General features: G+C 41.7%; 1 protein-coding gene across 3 annotated transcripts in view; it reads right to left on the bottom strand.

The window, feature by feature from the left end:
• TRPM6 (transient receptor potential cation channel subfamily M member 6) overlaps positions 1-20,499 on the bottom strand; it is a 166,239-nt gene that overhangs the window by 11,688 nt on the left and 134,052 nt on the right. For 2 of the 3 annotated variants that reach the window (XM_059142330.1, XM_059142327.1), the window contains exons 28-36: positions 19,504-19,627; positions 16,188-16,279; positions 14,673-14,731; positions 13,078-13,103; positions 10,188-10,238; positions 8,673-8,738; positions 6,107-6,393; positions 5,745-5,827; positions 4,742-4,947 (exon numbers count right to left, since the gene is read on the bottom strand). In XM_059142330.1, the coding sequence (XP_058998313.1) occupies positions 4,742-4,947; positions 5,745-5,827; positions 6,107-6,393; positions 8,673-8,738; positions 10,188-10,238; positions 13,078-13,103; positions 14,673-14,731; positions 16,188-16,279; positions 19,504-19,627 (994 nt within the window). The remainder of the gene's footprint in view (positions 1-4,741; positions 4,948-5,744; positions 5,828-6,106; positions 6,394-8,672; positions 8,739-10,187; positions 10,239-13,077; positions 13,104-14,672; positions 14,732-16,187; positions 16,280-19,503; positions 19,628-20,499) is intronic. The other variant, XM_059142328.1, reaches the window with a different exon arrangement.

Raw genomic sequence — 20,499 nt, 5'->3', positions numbered from 1 at the left:
AGAGAGACTACAGAAGCTAAAAACCTGTTCATGCTTATGCTCAGATCTAACTTTAAGCCTGGACTTCCCAGCAATGACAAGGCTGATGACTAAGGAAACTAAATTTAAGCTGGAAATGCTCAGTACCTAAAGTGGTCATACCAACAGGGGAAAAGGAAATTTACAGGGGAGAACAACTCTGATCAAAATCACATCAGCTCCCGTTGACTTTAAATCTTGTTGCCTGTTAGACAGGCAGGGGTCAAAGGGTCTGGGTCCCATGGCTCTGTCACCTTTTTAGTTCTGTGACCTGGATACCTTCTCTGTTCGGAGTCTCGCTGTTCTCATCTGAAAGTGTGAATAATAATGGGCCTTCTCTTATATGCTTACTGAACTATTGTATGCAAGATGCTTAGCAAAGTGTCCCAGAGCAAGCTAAAAAATGTTAACTGCTACCTTTATTATCTTTACTCTATCAAGACCTCTTTTGAAATAAAATTCTACTTTCTTACCACTGGTAAAATCATGTTCTGATTATCCCATTTCCCTAATGAATAACTCCCTCTAAAAGAATGACGGTGGAGTCTCCACAAATCTTTATATCCCTAAACCCAATCTGACGGTTCAAAGCCTTACTACTAAATGCATATTTTGGGGCCCTCCAATGGCAGAAGGAACGTTCTAGAGAGTGAGAAGATATGGAAGAAAACTAGGCATTTCAACATCCAAAAATCCCAATCACACCTGTTTACTGACATTAACAAGGTAAATGCCCACATGCAGGTGCATGCTGCATGCCCTCATGAGGAACTCCGATACACACATTGCAATCCCAACCACCCCGGGACACATCTGTGAGCCTCTAAATCTGTGGAAATAAGTTACTTTCTTTGTAGCGGCAGAATTCATGATGGTAGTGCTGATGGGAATGCTGACTTATTCTGGAAATGCTTTGTTGAATAAAAAAATCTGCTATCTCCAAAGTTCTCTGAAAAATAAAATGAACTTTTCTTTTTAAGATTTTATTTATTTATTTGAGAGAGAATGAGTGAGAGAGAGCATGAGAGAGGAGAAGGTCAGAGGGAGAAGCAGACTCCCCAAGGAGCTGGGAGCCCGATGCAGGACTTGATCCTGGAAGTCCGGGATCATGACCTGAGCCGAAGGCAGTTGCTCAACCAACTGAGCCACCCAGGAACCCTAAAATGAGCTTTAAAAAAAGGAGTGATCTAGGGGTAGCTTGGTGGCTCAGTCGGTTAAGTGTTCAACTCTTGATTTTGGCTCAGGTCATGATCTCAGGGTTGTGAGATGGAGCCCCAAAAGGGCTCTGCTCTAGGCATGGAGTCTGCTTGGGATTCTCTCTCTCTCTCCTCTCCCTCGATTCCTCCCCCAGCCTCCCCACCCAACCCCTCTTAAAAAAGACAGAGAAAGAGAGAGAGAGACTTCTCCAGACAACTGTAATTTGAAGTGTAATTGTTTTTCACTGCCATTGCTGAGAATCAAATGTTGGATTTCACATGTAATGCTGACGATGCAGGCCCTCACATGTAGGATTTCTAAATGGAAAGCAAGTGAGAAACTACAGCATAAATTACAAGTGAGCAGAAACTGGTCAAGCCTTTCCTTCGAGTTCAGCTCCCAGGCCCAGTGTGGCAGGCAGTTCCTGGGTTAATGATTGGCACTCCCTGGGAAGAGAGTAGAAAGCAGAAGAAAAAGAAAAACTGCCAGGATAAACTGCCAGAGTGTTTCTCATTCTTCTTTTCCCCCTAAGCCAACTGGGAGCCACAGCAAGCTGATAAAGAATCACTTCTGTTTTAAAGAGCCACGTGGAGAATACTAATGACAATAACTAGCATTACGGAGGTCTTACTATGGGCCAAGAACTTGCCTCATTCTAGCTCCTTAATAGGAGGGATTAACAATGAGTTAAGTGCATAATAGCATTTCCCCGATTACAAATGAGGGTAGGAGGGCTCAAAGTGATTGCCCCCATCACACAGCTACTTCACGCTGGAGCCAGGAGTCAGACCCCAGCACTGCAACTCCAGGCCTCTTCCTCCAGACTGCTGCTCCCAGGCCTCTCAGTCTCCACTCCATACCACCTGAACAACAGAGATCATCTCTCCAATGACAGAAAGACACATCAGTTAAATCCAAGACCGAACCCAAAACCATGATGGCATTTTAAGAATACATATATTCCCGGGGCACCTGGGTGGCTCAGTGGGCTAAGCCTCTGCCTTCAGCTCAGGTCATGATCTCAGGGTCCTGAGATTGAACCCACATCAGGCACTCTGCTCGGTGGGGAGCCTGCTCCCCCCTCTCTCTCTGCCTGCCTCTCTGCCTACTTGTGATCTCTGTCAAATAAATTAAAAAAAATAAAAATTAAAAAAAAATACATATATTCTCCTCATTTTTCCCTTCCAACTTGGTTTGGCTTAAATATCATAATGCATTAAGTCTTTACCCAAGGGCCTGATAGAAAATAAGTGCTTGGTAAGCGTTAGCTACTAGCTGTAGTCGTGTAACTGCTCATAGTTACTATTATAGGATTCATCTTCTTCCATAAATTCAGGCTTCACCAATTGGCCAAAACTCTCCAGTAAGTATTTCAATTGCTTCATGCTCGTTCTATGAGGCCCACAGTCCTCCTCTTTGAAGGTCAGTGTTTTGACATAGTTTTTGGAGTGGCCTATTTCTGCAATTCGCATAATTGCCCAGGAAAAGAATAAAGTTAACTCCATTTCCCTCCTCACCCCCCCAAGACTATCAACGCAGCATTTGTTCTGTTTAATGTCACTTTGGATTACTTAGAGACATAAAAATCCCCAAACATAAACATCATTAAACAAAAACCTATTCAAGTGGAATAGAAAACACACTAAAGAGCCATCATTAATTCCTTAAAGTTTTTCTTCGGTTGTTTTTTCTGTTTGTTTGTTTCTGTTTTTGCTTTTTAAACAACTCCACCCAAAACTCAAAGCACAGGCGTTCGAATACAGATGAAAACAATCAGCCTCTCCCCAACATGAGCTACAAAAGCAGCGCCGTGGGCACGCGTATGCTGAGTTACATAGATCACACACTTGCTGGTTGGAAAGCTGAATCATGTTGACTGTTTTAACTTTGTTTATATGGCTTCCCTAAATATTGTGTTTGAGGGTTAGAAATATAACTCCACTCTGAGAACAGTGCAGATCTGAAAAGACAGAGACTTATGTGTAGTTTAAAAAGTCTGTACACATCCTGGAACATATGGCATAAATTTCCATCAGAATTTACTGGACATTGTTCACAACGCCTCAGGATTATGTATGTCAGCTGTGCCCAGCCTCCAAGCCTGGCTTTCGGAACAGAATCCCAGGACTGGAGAGGTGGGAAAGTCAGAGAGGACAAGCAATATGCCCCATCTGTTTATAGGAACCAAACACGGCTATGTCCTAGGAAACTCATAGAGAAAAAAAGACAGTACAGTGAGAAGAAAAGAATACGGAATGGTCAGTTTGCATCCTGGCTCCCTCTTTAGTAGCTGTGCAGCCTTGGGCAAGTTATTTAAACTTTCTGGGCTGACAGTCCCCATCGTATCTACCTTGAAGTGCTGCTTCTGGGATTAAATGAGATAGCTCCAGTGAACGTTTCTGGACTAAATCCCTTATTTAAAACCAAAGCCCCAGTCAGTGAGCCCAAGGACTAAACTTAGACCTAAATCCTTATTTCACTCTGTGTCTGCAAGGAAAGCCTGCTAGAGATACTCTGTTTTGTGCTGCAGGATTATAAGTGACATGTGAGGTGTTGAAAGTGGGGAGATGCACTGATCAAAGGTTTCCATTAAATATGAGTGTACTGTGTCACCTCTCTCGGGCTGAGTCTGTACTTGATATGAACTGTCATATCAAGGTACACAGCAAAGAGAGCAAGCCAAATTATGAACTCCCAAAGCCCTGAGCTCAAAATCATGAAAAATGCCCTGAATTTACACTTTCCTAGGTATATAAATGCATGCCTACTGTTATTATGAACAGAAGTTCAAGGTAAAGCCATAAAACTAAAAACTTTGGTACAAAAATAATTCCCCTCTTAGGGGCACCTGGGTGGTGTGGTTGGTTGTGTAACTGACTCTTGGTTTTTGGCTCAGGTCCTGAACTGAGTCTTGAGATCAAACCCCACACGGAGCTCTGTGCTCAGAGCAGAGTTCGCTTGGAACTTCTCTCTCCCTCTCCCTCTGCCCCTTCCTGCCACACACTTTCTCTCTCTCAAGCAAATTTTTTTAAAAAATCACTCCCCATTTAGATCAAAGTTGAAGACATATTTAAATTTTAGGCAGCTAATTATGCCTGTGTTTTCCTCTTGAGCTAAGTGGGAAACAACATAAGAGGTGCTTGCGACCACCACTGCACAATGTCTCTGAAACAAGTGACCTCGCCTCCCTTCAAAACTAGGTAGAGCAACTCCACACACTACCCATCCCTGTTCTTGCAAGATATCTTGCGACACCCGTGTGGTTCCTCGCATATTGGACAGTTTCGAGAATAATAAATTCAGAAAACAGATACCATCTTTCAGTTTTCAAATTAAGAAAAAAAAATTAAAAAGCACACACTATTGGGGAATATCTCTACTGAAAGACCTTAACTATGGCTTTGGGCAAAGAAAGAGGCAGGGTCACTTGTAGGTGACAAGGACATGGACAAACCATCCCTGGTCAATGTTTCCCGAACCCGTGCCTCATACTTCTTGTATCAATCACGCTTGCACGATCGATTACCTTGCAAATCTAAAACCAGCAGCTCTCCCCGCGTATACTCATAGGTCCAGTGGGAAAAAGCCAACATCAGCTCCTCCAAGGTGTTGCTGGGGGAAATTTCATCACCGTTGTTATTGTTGTACTTCCGGAACTCTCCTGTCATGTACTTCTCAATGGTCAACCATTGGTTGGCTGAATGGCAGTAGATTAAGAAAACTTCCAGGAACCTATGAGGGAGGAAAAGGAGGCCACTGAGTCCCCACAGGGCAGCAAAGGTGAGACTTACATTACAGTCAGCAGCCCGGGGGAATAGCTAAAGTCTGGCCCGATGAAGCCTCAATGCACGTGCCCCACCTTTCTATGGCAGGGACTGGCAGTCTTCCCCACACTTATCCACCTCCCTTATCTTTGAAGAAACCTTCCAACTCTTTTATAAGAGTACCGGACTCAACTTTTCTTGCTGTGCTCTATAAAGTTCCTCGTAACTTGAAGTTACTTCTTACTTGAAGCAATAAAACTTTGCCATAATCCCCAGCACCAAATTATGATCTATCTTGATCTATCTTGATCTATTAGGATCTACCTTGATCTATTATGATCTATCTTACTAATGAATGTAAGAGTCTTGAGACATCCAAGCAAAAGTAACAGGAGTTCATTCTCAGAAAGTTCCTTAATTCTCTAAGAAAACAGGAGAAGAAAACTGGGCTTCCAATAGAAATGTTTTTCTTCTAGAATATTCCCGGACATTAGTAGCTACATCTAGGCTCTGCCCGTCATGGCTTCTGCCTGAGCTTCTCTTTCCCACGCACATGAGTTCAGTGTTTAAGCCAAGATTTCCTGGGACATCTAACTCTCTGGTTATCAGTCCCCAGAACTATAGAAGGAAAAACCCCAAAATAAGATCATATGGGGAATTTCCTCATGGCTTTGGCATTTCTCATGACTAACAGGCCTGAGAAAAAATGGAGAGAAATTTGTACTCAAAATGAAGGGCCAGGGTGCCCATCCTCCCTGTACTCACCTTGGCGTGTAGGGAATGGTTTGAGGTTTCACTTGGTTGAAGGTATAGATCAGTTTTTGAGCAGCTCTTTGTTGCTGAATTTCCTACAAAGTAGGGAACATTGATCCGTTATCATATGCGTGCCAATCAATGATCACAGAAGCACCAGAGTCCTCCCCGGTGTGAGTTTTAGCCTTATTCAGCTTCCACCACACTCCATTCCAAAAACAAAAGCTCTACACAACAGAGATGGGGGAACACCACCACATCCAGAACAGAACAGGCTGTCCTCTGGGTTGAAGGAAATGGCCTCTAATCAGGATGCAGCCAGAAAGGCTTTCTCTGACCGATCCCTCTGGGTGGGCACCGGGTCTCAAACTTACCCTGAGGCAAAGGTGAAGCACCGTACTCTCGCGGAAGATTTTGTGCCATGACTTCACAACCTCGGGAAGAAAGGACTTCACAATGAAAACGTGCCCTGGTTTGAGAACGTCATCCTCAGACCAGGTGCTGATGACTCTCATGGCTTTCCGGAGCCCGCCATCCATCTCCTCTCGGGACAGCACCTGGATCATGGCCGCTCTCCCGCGCTGGGACCAAGAAGACATGCTCCTGTCCAAGGCCAGAGGGGAACTCTCCTCCAGCCTGTAGACAGTCACTTCTTCTCCTGCTGCAAAAAGCAGTACAGGTGAGAAGTTCAAGGACATCTCACGTCTTTGACATGTTACAGTGTCCTAAATAACAATTCAGAATCAGTTCAGTTTCCCAAATGTTCGGAAGAGAGCGGGAGTTCACCTAGGCACAACGGAGTACAGGATAAAGGCGTGGACTTTGGCCACGTTATTTTCCAGTAGGGGGAGAGGGCAGGAGAGGACAAGCCTCAAATGATACATTTATATAAATATAAATATTTATGTAAAAGATTTTTTTAAAAGACATTTAAAAAAATGAAAAATTTAAGAAAAAGAAAGAAAGCCTAGTCCACTAATTTCCACTAATACATAATTTCCACTATTTTCATAATACATTTCCACTAATTTCCACTAATAGATTTTCCACTAATACATAATACATTCCCACTAATACATAATTTCCACTAATACATAATACATAAGAATTAGGCTGTTCTTATTGTAAACTACAACTAGACAAAAACAAACAAGTAGGGCTCTGATTCCTTTTTAAAGACAAATACTTCCAAAGAGATAGTTTAACCCCATGTTTTCACTATCAAACCTTTTAGAAGCCTTATTAGGCTTTTTTTTTTCCCTCGATTCCCCCTCTCCCCCCCCTTTTTTTTTTTAAGATTCCATTTATTTATTTATTTGAGAGAGATAGAGATAGCAAGAGAGAACATGAGTGGGGAGGAGGGGGGGAAGCAGGCTCCCCGCTGAGCAGAGAGCCCAATGTGGGGCTCCATCCCAGGACCCTGAGATCACGACCTGAGCTGAAGGCAGACGCTTAACCCACTGAGCCACCCAGGTGCCCCTCCTAATTCCTCCTTCTATGACATTTTAATACCGAAAATACATTGTATATATCTACAAGCAAGTACACACAAATATACGCACTTTATACAGAAAAAGCTATTCCTGCCTCCTTGCGGGTGACATTAACACGCCCACTGAGGATTTGTGTTTTAACACAATCGGAGTTAGCACCCAGGTCATACCTTGCCGCCTCTCCCTACTTTCTCTCCCTCCTTCCTTGGTGCCCTTGGATAACTTACTTCAGGCCCTACTTTCCTGATCAGTGAAATGAAAGTGAAAATAACACTCAGCTCACTGGGTTGTTGTAAAGATTAAATATGTCAATGTGGCTAACGTGAACTAGAACTTCAGATACAAACTCAATCCCATTTAAAAGATTTTACACATAAAATACTCTCGAGCTGCTGGACAGTTTCCACTTTTAGGCTGTTGAACAGGGAACAATGCAAGCCTAGACGCCACCTACTACAGTGTTTAATGCTTCATAGCAGAAGTAACGTTCTATACACAGCTTCCGTCCAGCCTGGGTTTGATTTTCTCCTTACACCTCTGGTTTCAAATGCTTTTCTTTCTTTTTACTTTTTTTCTATCTTTTTCTTTTTTGCGTAACACTATACTGGTTCACCAAGAAAAGAATCTATTTGCTCACTCTTGCACTGAGTTGAACAGAACACATCTAGGTAATCCTTAGTAACACATTTTCAAATATTTATTCTTGGTGCCCAGATAAACGCCACTGAAGGTCTCTTTAGAGTTCTAAATATTTGGAGGATTTACAGCACGGCTTCTGAGTTGCAAAACCAGCCGTGGAGCCACTGGGAAGGGAAAGGCATTTGCGTCCGCGATCAGGAGCCACCTGATTTGTCCCCATGTGAAGAGAATTAAGATCTAGGACAGAGTGGGGACCCTTGTTACATTGTCAGTTGGCTGGACAGAGAGACTCTGGTAGCCTTGGCTTAAGGCGAGCTTGTTCTTCATCCAGCCTTTAAAAATGACATTTACTATCTGAGCTAAGTGCAATTAGTTTATACGAAACAAAACAAACCAAAAACAATATACAAAGCATTTCTCTTTAGATGCCTGTTAGTTTTTACTGTATTGACATTTATCGCTTTGTTCTGTGTTCATTACACACGGTTGGTTGGTTCTTTTCTTTCCTACTTACTTCCAGCCTTAAATCAGTGAATGCCCGGTGCAACATTATTGCTTTTTTTTTTTTTTTTTCCCCAAATGCTGCCCATTAAAGGTCCCGTCCGCACAGTATCTGATTCTGACCTCGGATGCTGGCTGGACAGTTAACAAGAATTCCCATTTTAGAAAATTAATTGCACTAAACGGCAACCACCGGCAAAACAGAATTTTCAATGAAGACGATGCAAAAGGGTTTCTCCTGTGATTTCCTCGGCCGCTATGCCTCTGCCCTGGCACAGCCTCAAGAAGGTAGAAATGGCACACTCACCAAATAGTTGGATTGGTGTAAATGGTATAGTCTGAGAAAGCCTCATTAAATTGTTCCTTTCAATGGCTGCAAACAAAAACAGATTTGCTATTTTAAGTATGCACCAGTGGACTGAACTTACAGAAAGCCTCCCCACACCAGCCTATTCGTATAAGGCTACAATATTTCATTGCAAAGACCCCTTATTTTTGCCTTCCTCAAAAATATTTTCCATAATCCAGCTTTTAAAATAAACTGAGCCTTAACACAGGAAGGCCATCCCCCAGTCTTCGAAATGATATGAGATTACATAACGTGGTCTGAGTGGGGCTATTACCTCCCCTCTCCTGAATACCAAATCACAGACTCATCCATACGTATGTGGAACTTTCTTTTAAAGAGGGTTCTGTGATCTTCCTTTCTCTGGTTTTCCTTTTCCAGAGCACACAGAGCACACAGTGGACTGTGGGGACATCTACTGTTGACTTTGCACAGTTCACCTTCTTTTCCAGAGAGAACTGAAGGCCAATTTTAATTAGAAGCAAGTGATCTGCATTTTCCTGTTGAGAGCTGTACCCTAACAGATCAGAGTCAATATGAGCCACAGTATTCTTCAGCAGACTTTCTAAAGTTGACAGCCAGAGTCAAAATATTGGATTACGAGCTGAGCTCAAAGACGCAGTTCGAAGGGCACGGAATGTAGTCCGGAATCCTGCACGGGGGAAAATTCAGGATAAGGGAGGCTCTTACTGGGCCCTGAGCATGTGACCTTGACATGATACTAATGGTATGTGTCACACCACCGACCTTGTATGCTGGGGCTGAGCTTTAGACTGTATCGAAGACCTTGCCCGTGTCTCATCTCCTCCAGTGCTGAGAGCAACGGCAAGCAAAAGACCAACCAATGGCACAAGTCCAGTTGGTTGTTCTATGGCTCTGCATTTCAAAGTGTTTCCCTCTTCGCTCCCAGCTAGCCCTTTGGCAGACTGTTCCTCAGGAAGGGCAAGTACAATTATTCCCACTCTGAAAGGAAGCCAGCCGAAGCGCCGTGAAGCGATGTTGCTTACGAGAGTCAAGGCCCTTGACATCTTGTTAAATAACACCCTTGTCAGGTGTCTTTGTGGGACCTACTCGCAGGGGCTGGCCTTCATTCAGAGGCTGTGTTTGCTGAGGGCCAGTGAGGGTATAAAATCCTCCTTTAAAGAACTCGTTTCCGGCCCCAATCTAAAATACGGAGATGTCTGGCTTTGGGCTTGTAAGGAATGTTTAGACGCCGAGGTCACTTTTCTTCACCATTTGGCACTTGCCCATACATTTTTTTTTTTTAATCCCACAATCTCTTAAATCCTAACAACTTGTTTTCCCAAATAAATGGCAAGGTAAGAAGTCTGAATGCTCTTCTCACGAGAGTGAACGCACAGCCTTTCAAGTCGGGAATCATGTCAATACTTGGCGATTCATCAATATTTCTGTTTACAACTGCAGAATCGCAGACTTTTAGCTCAGCTGACGCGTCAAGGCGCACATGCTTCCTACCTGAATAATGATGGCGAGGCTCTGGAGGGCTTTTTAAGGAGGCTGAGATTTCTGAAATTGTAGAGAAGATTGGCATTTTAATTACTTGGCTGGAGATAAATACATGCTTATGAATATATTGCTTTCAAAGTTATTATTGAACAGGTTCATCGGAACAGCTTCTCCGTATTTGAGAGAGATGGCCTAATATTCTTTAACCACATTATTGGGCATGGTATCCTGACAGCTTCCAATCATCAATGTAATATCTCCAAACATATTTATATAGGGAATTGAAGAAAGACAGGTAATATTAGCCTCAAAGATGCATTTTCTCTGAACCAATTACACCTCTGGGTTGCAGAAGGCACTAGGCTGCCCATCACACCTCTTGACATCCCCAAAGCACAATTCTCTGCGCTCCCACCAAGATGCAGTACCCATATGAAGACATTATTAATACCAAGTTATTAGCAGTCTACTTCACTGACCTAAAATGACAACAAAGTGATGAAAACAAATTAAGAGGCATGTACCAGAAACAAAGGAGTGGGCGGAGACTAGGACACCAAGGGACTTGTTTGATGGGCTCACCTCCTGCAGGCTTAACTCGTTCTCCTCTATCTGCTCAAGTCCTAAAGTACAAGTCTCCAGAGAAATCCCTTGCAACAGTTTTGCCATTTCATAAAATTAAAATTAAAGTGGAGAGCTTTAGTCTCATGGTAGTACCTGCTTTATACCTAGTAGAGGAAGCAGTATAATGAACCCAATTTCACAGATCTCACTGGCTTCTTGTTGCCGGATAAGGAAAGGAACAAAAATCCCTTCCTCTGGGGGTGCTTCGTAAAAAGTAAGATCAGCAGAAAAGGCCCTTTCTTTTTGAATCCATTCAATAATAAAAAATAAAAACATATTCAGCTCCCGCTTTAGGTCCTGCTAGCCAGGACAGATCTGAGTAAGTTGTGGCTCCCACCCTAGAAAAAAAGAAAATGTGAAATACTGGGAGCTAAGCACCTGTGAACTATAGTTACAACACAGCTGGCTAGGTAACAGACCAGAGATGTACACAGAGGCTTATGAAACCTTCATAGACAAACAACGTGATATTCTTAAAGAGTGTGGGCATCTGAATCTGATAATGCTGAGTTTCAATCCCGGCTCGTTTAAGGAGCTGTGAGGATTTGTTCACATTCATCCAACACGTATTTATTCAACACCTACTAGGTGCTTAAGAAAAAGACCAGTGTAAAAACAGACACAATCTCTGGCTACCTTTTAGTGAGAAGAAAGAGAAAATAAAGTAAATATATAGTACATATAGTATTACATATATATCAAGTTAGAGGGCTAGAAAGTGGGAGAAAGGTTATTATTTTAAGGATGGCAAGTCAAAGCCTCTGTGAAAAGGTGAAATATGAGCATAGGCCCAAAGGGAGAGACAGATAAGTCATATGGAAAAATGATGCAAAATTCCAGGCAGAGTGACAGCAGGTGCAAATGCCCTGAGGCAGGACCATGGAGAGTGTGGCCAGAGTGGGCTGTGCTGAGAGGACATGAGGTTGGAGAGCTGGAGGAGGAGCAGTAGATCAACAGGGCTTTGTAGACCACATCTGGACTTTTACAGAGTGACATTAGACGCCACATGAGCAGAAGAGTGACTTGATCTGACTTTCAGTTTCAAAGTGTTATTCTGACTGCGCTCTGGAAATCGCCCCTCAGAGAGCAATAGTTTGGAGGTCAGCCTGTAATCCACGGAGGAAATGAAGAGTGGTACGTGAAGGTAGCCAAGTGATCAGGTTCTTGATATATTTTGGAGGATACCGATGGTTTGGACGTGGAGCTGTGGGAAAATGGGCATCGAGTATGACGGCAAGACCTTGGCCTCAGCAACTGGAAGGATGGAGTCGCCATTTCCTAAGACGGGTGAGGCAGGAGGTAGCGCATCTGGTTTGAGATGCCTGTAGACACCCAAGGGAAGGGACAGATAGGTAGGTTGTCATATTCCTCAGGGTAGAAATGTTGAGTGGAAGAATGAACACGAGCCTGTATATTTGGATGAGGGCCCTCACTGACGCCGGAGAAAGATGAAGGGATTTGCAGCCTATCCTGTAGGTAATGGGAAGCCACTGGAAACCTGGATGTAAGTGATGAATCATTGTTCAGAAATGTAACTCCAGTGGGAACACAGGAAAGTACAAAGGGAGAGAGACCCACCCGAAAGCTAGCATAAAATCAAGGGCAAAACTTTTTACATGGGAAAATAAATATTAGAGGCTCTAAGGCAGAAGCCATGGGCCAGAGCAACACAGCTCCTAAGGATGGGGTCGGGGCAGGATGGAGGCAAAGCTGATGACTGGGAACCAGAGAGAGCGAGACACACAGGGCTGGGGAAGAGAAGGGGCCCAATCAGCGTCAAGAGGTCAAGAACCTGAAAAGGAGCTTGTAGAGTGTGGTCAAGTTTGAGAACAGCCTTGACAGTGGCTTTGCCAGGGAGTTGTCTCCTATGACCAAGCCTTACTCAGCCACTTGGGGCACAGAGTTCTACGGAAGCCATACAGGAAAAGGTATCCACATACTAGACGAAGGGCTCTTCGTGAGCGGTATGTAACAGACAAACAGACTTGCTGAACAGTCGAAGTGAACTCAGTGGGAACACTCTCACTCACAGAAAACTGGAAAATCACTGTCTGAAATGGGCAATTAAAAAAAAAACCAGAACTGTAAACCAGACATCAATTCTGATTTATGTGAAGACCATCAACTTCCTACTTTTCTACTGAACTTTCTACTTCCTACGGTAGACAAAAATCACATACAGAATTTCAAGGACTGCAGAAATCTCAGTAGGAGAGGCAACCTTGCTATTAATGAGATTTTAAAAAAATAACATCTTTAAATATAAAAAACTTACTGTCAATTCCATTTGAACTTCTCAACCTGTATGAAAAATTGAAGTTGTTTAGAAACTGCTTTAAATTTTTCAGTGACAAATAAGAAAGGAAAAATAAGTACAACAGTAACAATACAGAGTCTGTACGTCCATGTGTATGTATGCGTGTATGTATGTAGACTTTCTTTGAAAGAGAAGTGTCATTTGACCTCTACCTCTATCAACAGAGAAATGGTTTGCAACCCTACAATTATTTTCATAAAAAAGTGAGCACCGCATATGCATATAATTCACTTACTGTGCATGCCCTAAGCTAGTCGAAAAACAGTTGTTGGTTTTGTTTTTAATTAGCTATATGATCACACGACACATATAAGATTTAACCGTGTTTGTGTTGTTCCGGATCAATTAAACAAAAGGGTTCCTGAACTATGCAAAACAGATGCCTACAAATGAGTCTGCGAATGTCTCTGGACAAGCCTACAAATCAGTTTCATTAGCCCACGTGGCCCCTAAATGTTCACAGGCTGAGATTAGCTCTCTGTAAATTGTCACTTGCCCTGCTCAAGTGCACAAGTGGCCATGGGCAAGTCTGAATAAACGCATTCAAAGAGTATCTCTGGTATTGAAGGTCCTTAGGGAAGAGAGTACAATTACAATTATTGTTTAATTTCATGCTGCAATAACCCACCACTCGGCATGAGCCCCACTACCGAACCTCTGGGAGGGGAAAGTCATGTGCACCCGAGGTCTAGAGGCAGGCTTGCACACAGAGACCTGGATGGGAGTTCCAGAAAAAAACAAACAACTTTGAAAGGCCACCTCGAATGGAGCTGGCTGCAGACTGGAAGTCACATTCCACTTGCCTGGTATCAACTGGCCCTTCATACAGAAGACGGCTTTGAGTTCGGGCCCCAGAGCCAGAAGGATCCTTTGATGATGTTAACTAGAAAGGTCCAGAAAATACTACGAACCAAACAGAATCATTCTGCTTGGCTGGTTTTCCAACTTCGTTTCTCTGAATAAATAAAATTCCAGGGAAAAACTCTAGCCTACACCATGGGGGTTCTCTAGTTCCCCTCTCTTCTGGTCCCTGTCTTCCCTCTGTTTTGTCTCCATCCTTGAACGGTGACTGCTTTGACAGACACTTGGGATGCTCATGAGAAACCAAAAATGAAAAAGATCAACCTCAAAAACTGAAATTAAAAATTTGGAAAAAAATTTTTTAGAACTATCTGGTCTTCAATCTTTTTCTTTCAGCCAGACAGGCTTGTTCCTATTCCTGAATGCAAATGTCACAATCTTATCTGTCAGAAAAGATGGGAAACTCATGATTCCGCGTGTGCTTTTTTGACATTGAAAAGACAAATGCTTAATCTGCTGTGGGGAGTACCTGTTTTATTATTTTCTTAGAAGGCACTGAGGTGGGATCTTATTGCCAGAAACGGGAAAACTTGGAGAATAACAAGTTTTGTCTTACGACAAAAGGAAAATATTGTCATTGGAAACACTTTCTTTTCCCTCTTTTTCCGACCCAATTAAACCTCTGTTACAAATCAGGCTTAAAAAAAATAGAAGCCAATGATGCTTAAAAACAGACACTGCAAAATACTCACGGGGAGTTCCTATTGAGGGCCGTGCTCCTGGAGCTCCACGAAGAGTTTCTGCTCGGATCCTGAGCAGAAGGGAAAGGTCATTACCTGTTCACCCAACACTCACCCACCCCAGGCTTCCAGTAATAACATTTGCAAAAACACACACCTTGAAGGGGATAGTTCTCCGCCCTCCCCCAGCTCTCCAACCCATCTCCTCTAACTCAGTATTTCTCTTTCACTGGATGCAGTAAACTCAAGTTAGAAAGATGTATAATGTCAGCACAATCTCTGAACAATTCAGTGTGATCCTGACTTTAACAGGATGAAATTACTTACATGGGGACATCCCAGAGGAAACACAATATACAGAAATGAGTGTGAACAGTTAATGACAGGAAAGAAGGAAGGAAGGTCTAGGTTGACAAGAAACATCAATCATTATATCCCTATGTCCTCTATCAGGACACTGTTGTTTCGGTGGATAATTACTTAGAATAACATTACTTGGAATTTATCATTCTCACCAATTCCTAGGTAGACTCAACTATGACTTCTTGAAACCTACTACATTCCAGGCATCACTCTAGGTACTTCCCGTGGTCCTATTTTTGTTATCCACGACCAATAATCTCCCAAGGATGGCACTGGTCCCATATTAGAGACACAGCTAACGAAGCTCAGAGGTTAATTACCATACCTGGCCCTGAAACCTGGGAATGGCAGACAGGTTCTTGCCTCCACTCCCCTCCAAGCAGTCTTACATTTTAGTTTGAACCTTCCACAGATCACATTCATGAGGCTTTTAATGTAGGTGATGTGGACAGAGTTTCTGAGTTCATTGAAATAATGTCCAAACCATGGCCACAGTTAGATCTCATGCTTCCCACACGGTCGATGGCAGGAAAGCGAGCACATATTTGCAGACGGTAAGGAACACAGGCTGTAACATCACAGACCCTCAGTGTTGGAGGCCCCTACACGCGGCAATGCCCAAATCCCCTGCAGCAAGTCTGCAGAAAGGCCGGCTCCGTCTGTTTGCCAAACCACACCAAGCGAAGGGCTTCCTACTTCAGGAAATAAACCATCCCATCCTTAGAAAGCTCCAGTTGCTAAAAGCTCCAGCTCAAATTGGGCTCAATCTGCCTCCCAGGGGTTTCGATCGGTTGACTCTAGCCCCACCCCTGAAAGCAGATTGAAGATACCTATGTTTCTTCCACCTGGCAACATTCACAAACTTTAGCACATTTTCAAAAATTCCTGACTTATTTATCTTTCAGGCTAAAAACACTCATGATGAATTACTGGTGGACAATCAACTGAACGGAGGAAAACCAACAAGAGAAGAAAAAAAGGGTGGGGGTGGGGCTGAAGGGGAGTAGAAAAAAATCTGAGTGTATATTCAAAGCAAGGATTTAAATGTAGTACCAATAAAAAGTAAAAGCCAATTAAGGGTCATAAAGGTAAAACAGACACAGTCAAGGAGTTACAGAAGTGCGTATAAGATTTTTTTTTTAATATCAAATAAGATGTTTTTACCTCTTGCGACTGCTTTAGATAATCACTGACTTGGAGAACATGCTGTTCCATTTCTTTCATTTTCATTTTCTGAAATATAGAGGGTTCTAGACCTTGTTAAAAGAAAGGAAAAAAATTAGAGAATGCTTGAAAATGTGTTACATTCAAATCACATTCCTAAATAGAAAGATCTGAACATAGTGCATTCATCTAAATTTGAATATAGCTTCTTTTTCTCTTTTTAGCAAGTGTTACCAAGATTCTTTTGTCCTTTTTTTCCTCAAGTGGTTGAAAGCTATATATTCTACAGTATTTCTATTCGCCAGTAGTTTCCTTTACATTTATAATAATTTATGCTCTCTAATCAAAGTCAAGCACTAAGTGATCTGTAACTTGAGTCCTCCCTACAGAAGGACACCTTTAGTGAATCTTTTTTGTCCATGCTTTACGTAAAACACATGAAATTTTCACTCCAAATTGTTCTCCTACACCCTATTGTCCATGCTTTATGTAAAACACATGAAATTTTCATTCCAAAGTGTTAGGGCAACCTTCCTTAACAACTGCATGAAGCATCATAGTAGGCTACCCGAAAAAAATAAAACAAAAACAAAAGACAGAAAAGAATGCCAGACGACATGTTTCGTTTTCAGCTCTTTCTTAAAAAGGATGGCAAGGATCATTATTGTCGTTAGTTTTTATACCAGTACTTGCAGCATTACTGGCGTGTAGTAGCTGCCCAATAATAATTAAATTATTGATCTAGATTAATTCTGAGAATAATGCTTAAGAGTCCCAGGCTAAATGTAGGAGGATAAGAAATAAGAGCAGTCATTTTTTTCTCTAATAATTTTTTTTTTTGCCAAAAATACACACACACACACATACACACACAGTGCAAAAAATCTATTGGGAGAAAAATCACAAAATGTCATATGACATTTTTATAATATTGTAAAGGTATGATCAATATGGCTTCAATGAGAGTGCAAAACTAAAATTAAAATACCTTTAGGAAAAGTTAAAAATATACTTTTCCTAGTGGACAGTAGACAGGTAGACAGTGGGCCTCCTGGTCTCCTCAGATTAACTAGGCACCTGGAGTCAGCCTATTTCCCTACATCTTCTTTCTAATCATCAGACTTAAGATTCTTTCCCAGAACCCTCCTGCCACCTGCATCTTTTTCTATTTGAAAGTCACTGGAAAGAAACAACTCGGGAGTTGGGGGGCGAGTGAAATGGGTGAAGGCGGTCTCAGGTACAGACTCCCAACTGTAAGATAAGTCAGTCCTGGGAAGTAATGTACAGCATGGTGACTGTAGTTAACAATAGTGTATATTTGAAAGTTGCTGAAAGAAGGAATCTTTGAACATCCTCATTACAAGGGAAAAAATTGTAACTATGCAAAAGACTTAACTTGTAGAAATCATTTCACTCCATACATACACATACACACACACCAAATCATGTTGTACACATAAAACTAATACGTCAATTATATCTCGATAAAAAAAGGACTTGAATAATTTAAGAAAAACATACAACTTAAATATCAGATTATAAATAAACATTTATAAATAAAATGAATACATTGGCAACTGGTCCTAGAATCGTATCTTCAGGTATGGTATTTGGGTTTATTCCGTACTGTAGGCTCTTATAAACTGTGTGCTTTAAGGCAAGACAATAATTAAGCTCTCTAGTTATATCTGTAGGTTAAGGGGGTTCTGAATAATTTAATTTCTAATGTCTCTTTCAGCTTAGAGTCCATTTGATTCACAGAGATTTAACAGACAATTGAGTATTTTCAAATATAAATCAGGGTTTCTCAACCTTGGCACTGACATTTTGTTCTGGCTAGTTTCTTTTCGGGAGGAAAGAGACCATCTCATGCATTGTAGTGGGATGTTTAGCAGCATCTTTGGCCTCTACCCACTAGAAGTCAAGAATACCTGTACCTCCCTTTGTTGTCATAACCAAAAGTCTTCAGACATTGTCAAATGTCCCAGGAAAGAGAGGTGGGATGTGTACAAAATTGGCCCTTGGTTGAAAACCACCAACCATAAGACAAAGCAAGGTTTTAAAGAAGCATAATAACATAGATTTCAATACAGTGTCTATTTTACCTTAACTTCAGTATTTCAAGTAATTGTAAATATTTATGAGACCTGATCACATAGTTCCTTCTGTTTAAAAATTAGTAAGAGGGAGTGTGAGGAAGATGGTGATAGAGAGGGAGGACCCAAGCCTTGCCTCTTCCCATAAATACAACTAGATAACTATCTAGATAACTAGATAACTAGATACAACTAGGAGTATCCTAAATACTCCAAAAATTGACCTGAAGACTGGTAGAACAAACCCCACAAAGAAAGGTAGGGAAGAGACCACATCAAAGAAGAGATTTGCACACACACACTCATGACGGTATTGTTCATAGTGGCCAAGATGGGGGAACAACCCAAGTGTCCACTAATTAATGGATAAATAAAATATAGATATTAACTGCATTCTGTCTTGCCATGGCATCCACAGAGATGCCCTGCAGAGATCTTGGAAGCCCCACATTGAACATGCATGACAGAGCTGCAGCATGGTCAGAACATGGTCCCCACATCCCTGGATGGGAGGCTGCCTGTCAAACAGTTGCACAGGGCTTTGCCTAAGTAAGAATAAACCTCAAAGGTGTGAAAGAAAATAATTTTTTTTTAAAAAAAAGAGCTGGTAATGATCTCTTACCATGTAACAAAAGAAGTTCAAAGTTCTGACCGTTGCTCCCAATTCTGTTCATAATTTGGCCTTATCCTACTTGTCCAGGCTTATTTCACACTCTTTGCCTACCTCAGAGTTTTCATTTGTAGCCAGCTGATCCATCTTTTCTCCTATATGAACCACCATTAAGGGATACTTGCCCATGGAATAAATACTATATGTCAAGAGTAATAAATAACCAACCACAACTCATCCCACCGAGTTCTGTGTAAGGGTTCATATCAACGTTTCATGAACCTTGAGAATTTATAACATGAGACAACCCCACTCCATACATCATACTAAATGAAAAATCCCTGAGCCAGATTTAACAGCTCTGAATATGAAACTGACTGAACCTTAATTTTTCTGGATCCCAACAACTATTCCATTAAACGAATGAAATAGTTTCCATAGTTTTCATAAAAATTAAAAATCAAAAAGAGTTATGTTTCTAAATGGATACTGCCACCCTCTCATTCCCCCATCTCCACTTGAAAGAAAAGCAGGGACCACCAGTGGTCTGGGAACACAATGAGGAAACTTTCCCAAACTTTTTGAGATCCAAGAGTAGACTGTTACATACTTATCTGACTAAATTGGGATACTGTGAGCCAGTTCTTGCTACAGGTCTCTTCTTCTGAGAGGTTCCTTTCCCCTGGCTCTGAATCCAGCTTGTCATTTTGAGAGCAGGTGTCAACCTTTATGACCTGGAGAGAAAGACGATTGTTGGAACCCAGTGACATTAATCTGAAAACATTCTGAGTCATTAATGTGACTCATAGAGGTACTATGGTGAGTAGCAGTGGTTGTTAACATTGGCTGCACATTAGAATCAACTGGAAAGCTTTCAAAACTCCCATTAGTCAAGCTGGCAGGACACAAGCACCAGGTGATTACTATTTGTTGTCATGACTGAGAACCAGGGTAGGGGGCAGCAGTCATCAAACTTGACTATGCAGCAGAATCACTCAAAGCTATGCTAAACCACAGACCACCAGGTCCCACCTCTAAGATCCATGATTCATTAGGCCTAGAGGGAGAAAGAATTTGAATGTCTAGTAAGTTCCCAAGTAATGCTATCACTGCTGATAGAAGACCATAATTTGAGAACCAGTGGCATAGACCAAAAAAACATAGGCTTGGATCAAAAAGAACTTGTATTGGAATTCTAGACCCATCACTTAGAAGTTACGTGAACTTGAGTAAATCATTTAATGTCTGTGAACCCCATTCCCTTTGTCATTAAAGTAACAGGTAGCCAACAATAATGGCTTCCACGTGGACAAACCAGGGACAGAGAAGAAATGCGATAAATTGACAAAATACCAAGCAATAAACAAGTTCAAGTTATTAGTACCTAACCCTAGTTTAAATTCTAGTTAATTTCTGGCCACTTTAACTATTGCAAAAAACAAATCCACTAAATTCATATTTCATAAGATTCCAGCAACTCATAACATTTTCCCTGTAAAAGAGTCTCTTTACAAGCTAAATCTCTCCCTGCAAAAGGTAATTTTACATAATTGTCTTAATACTTCTTTCTTTGCTTCTTCTTCTCATTCTAAAAAGAGCTGAGGTG

Source organism: Mustela lutreola, chromosome 12 (assembly GCF_030435805.1).
Source record: "Mustela lutreola isolate mMusLut2 chromosome 12, mMusLut2.pri, whole genome shotgun sequence".
NCBI lineage: Eukaryota > Metazoa > Chordata > Mammalia > Carnivora > Mustelidae > Mustela > Mustela lutreola.
Note: the sequence above shows the minus strand (reverse complement) of the source record. Positions and strands in the feature narration are given on the sequence as shown.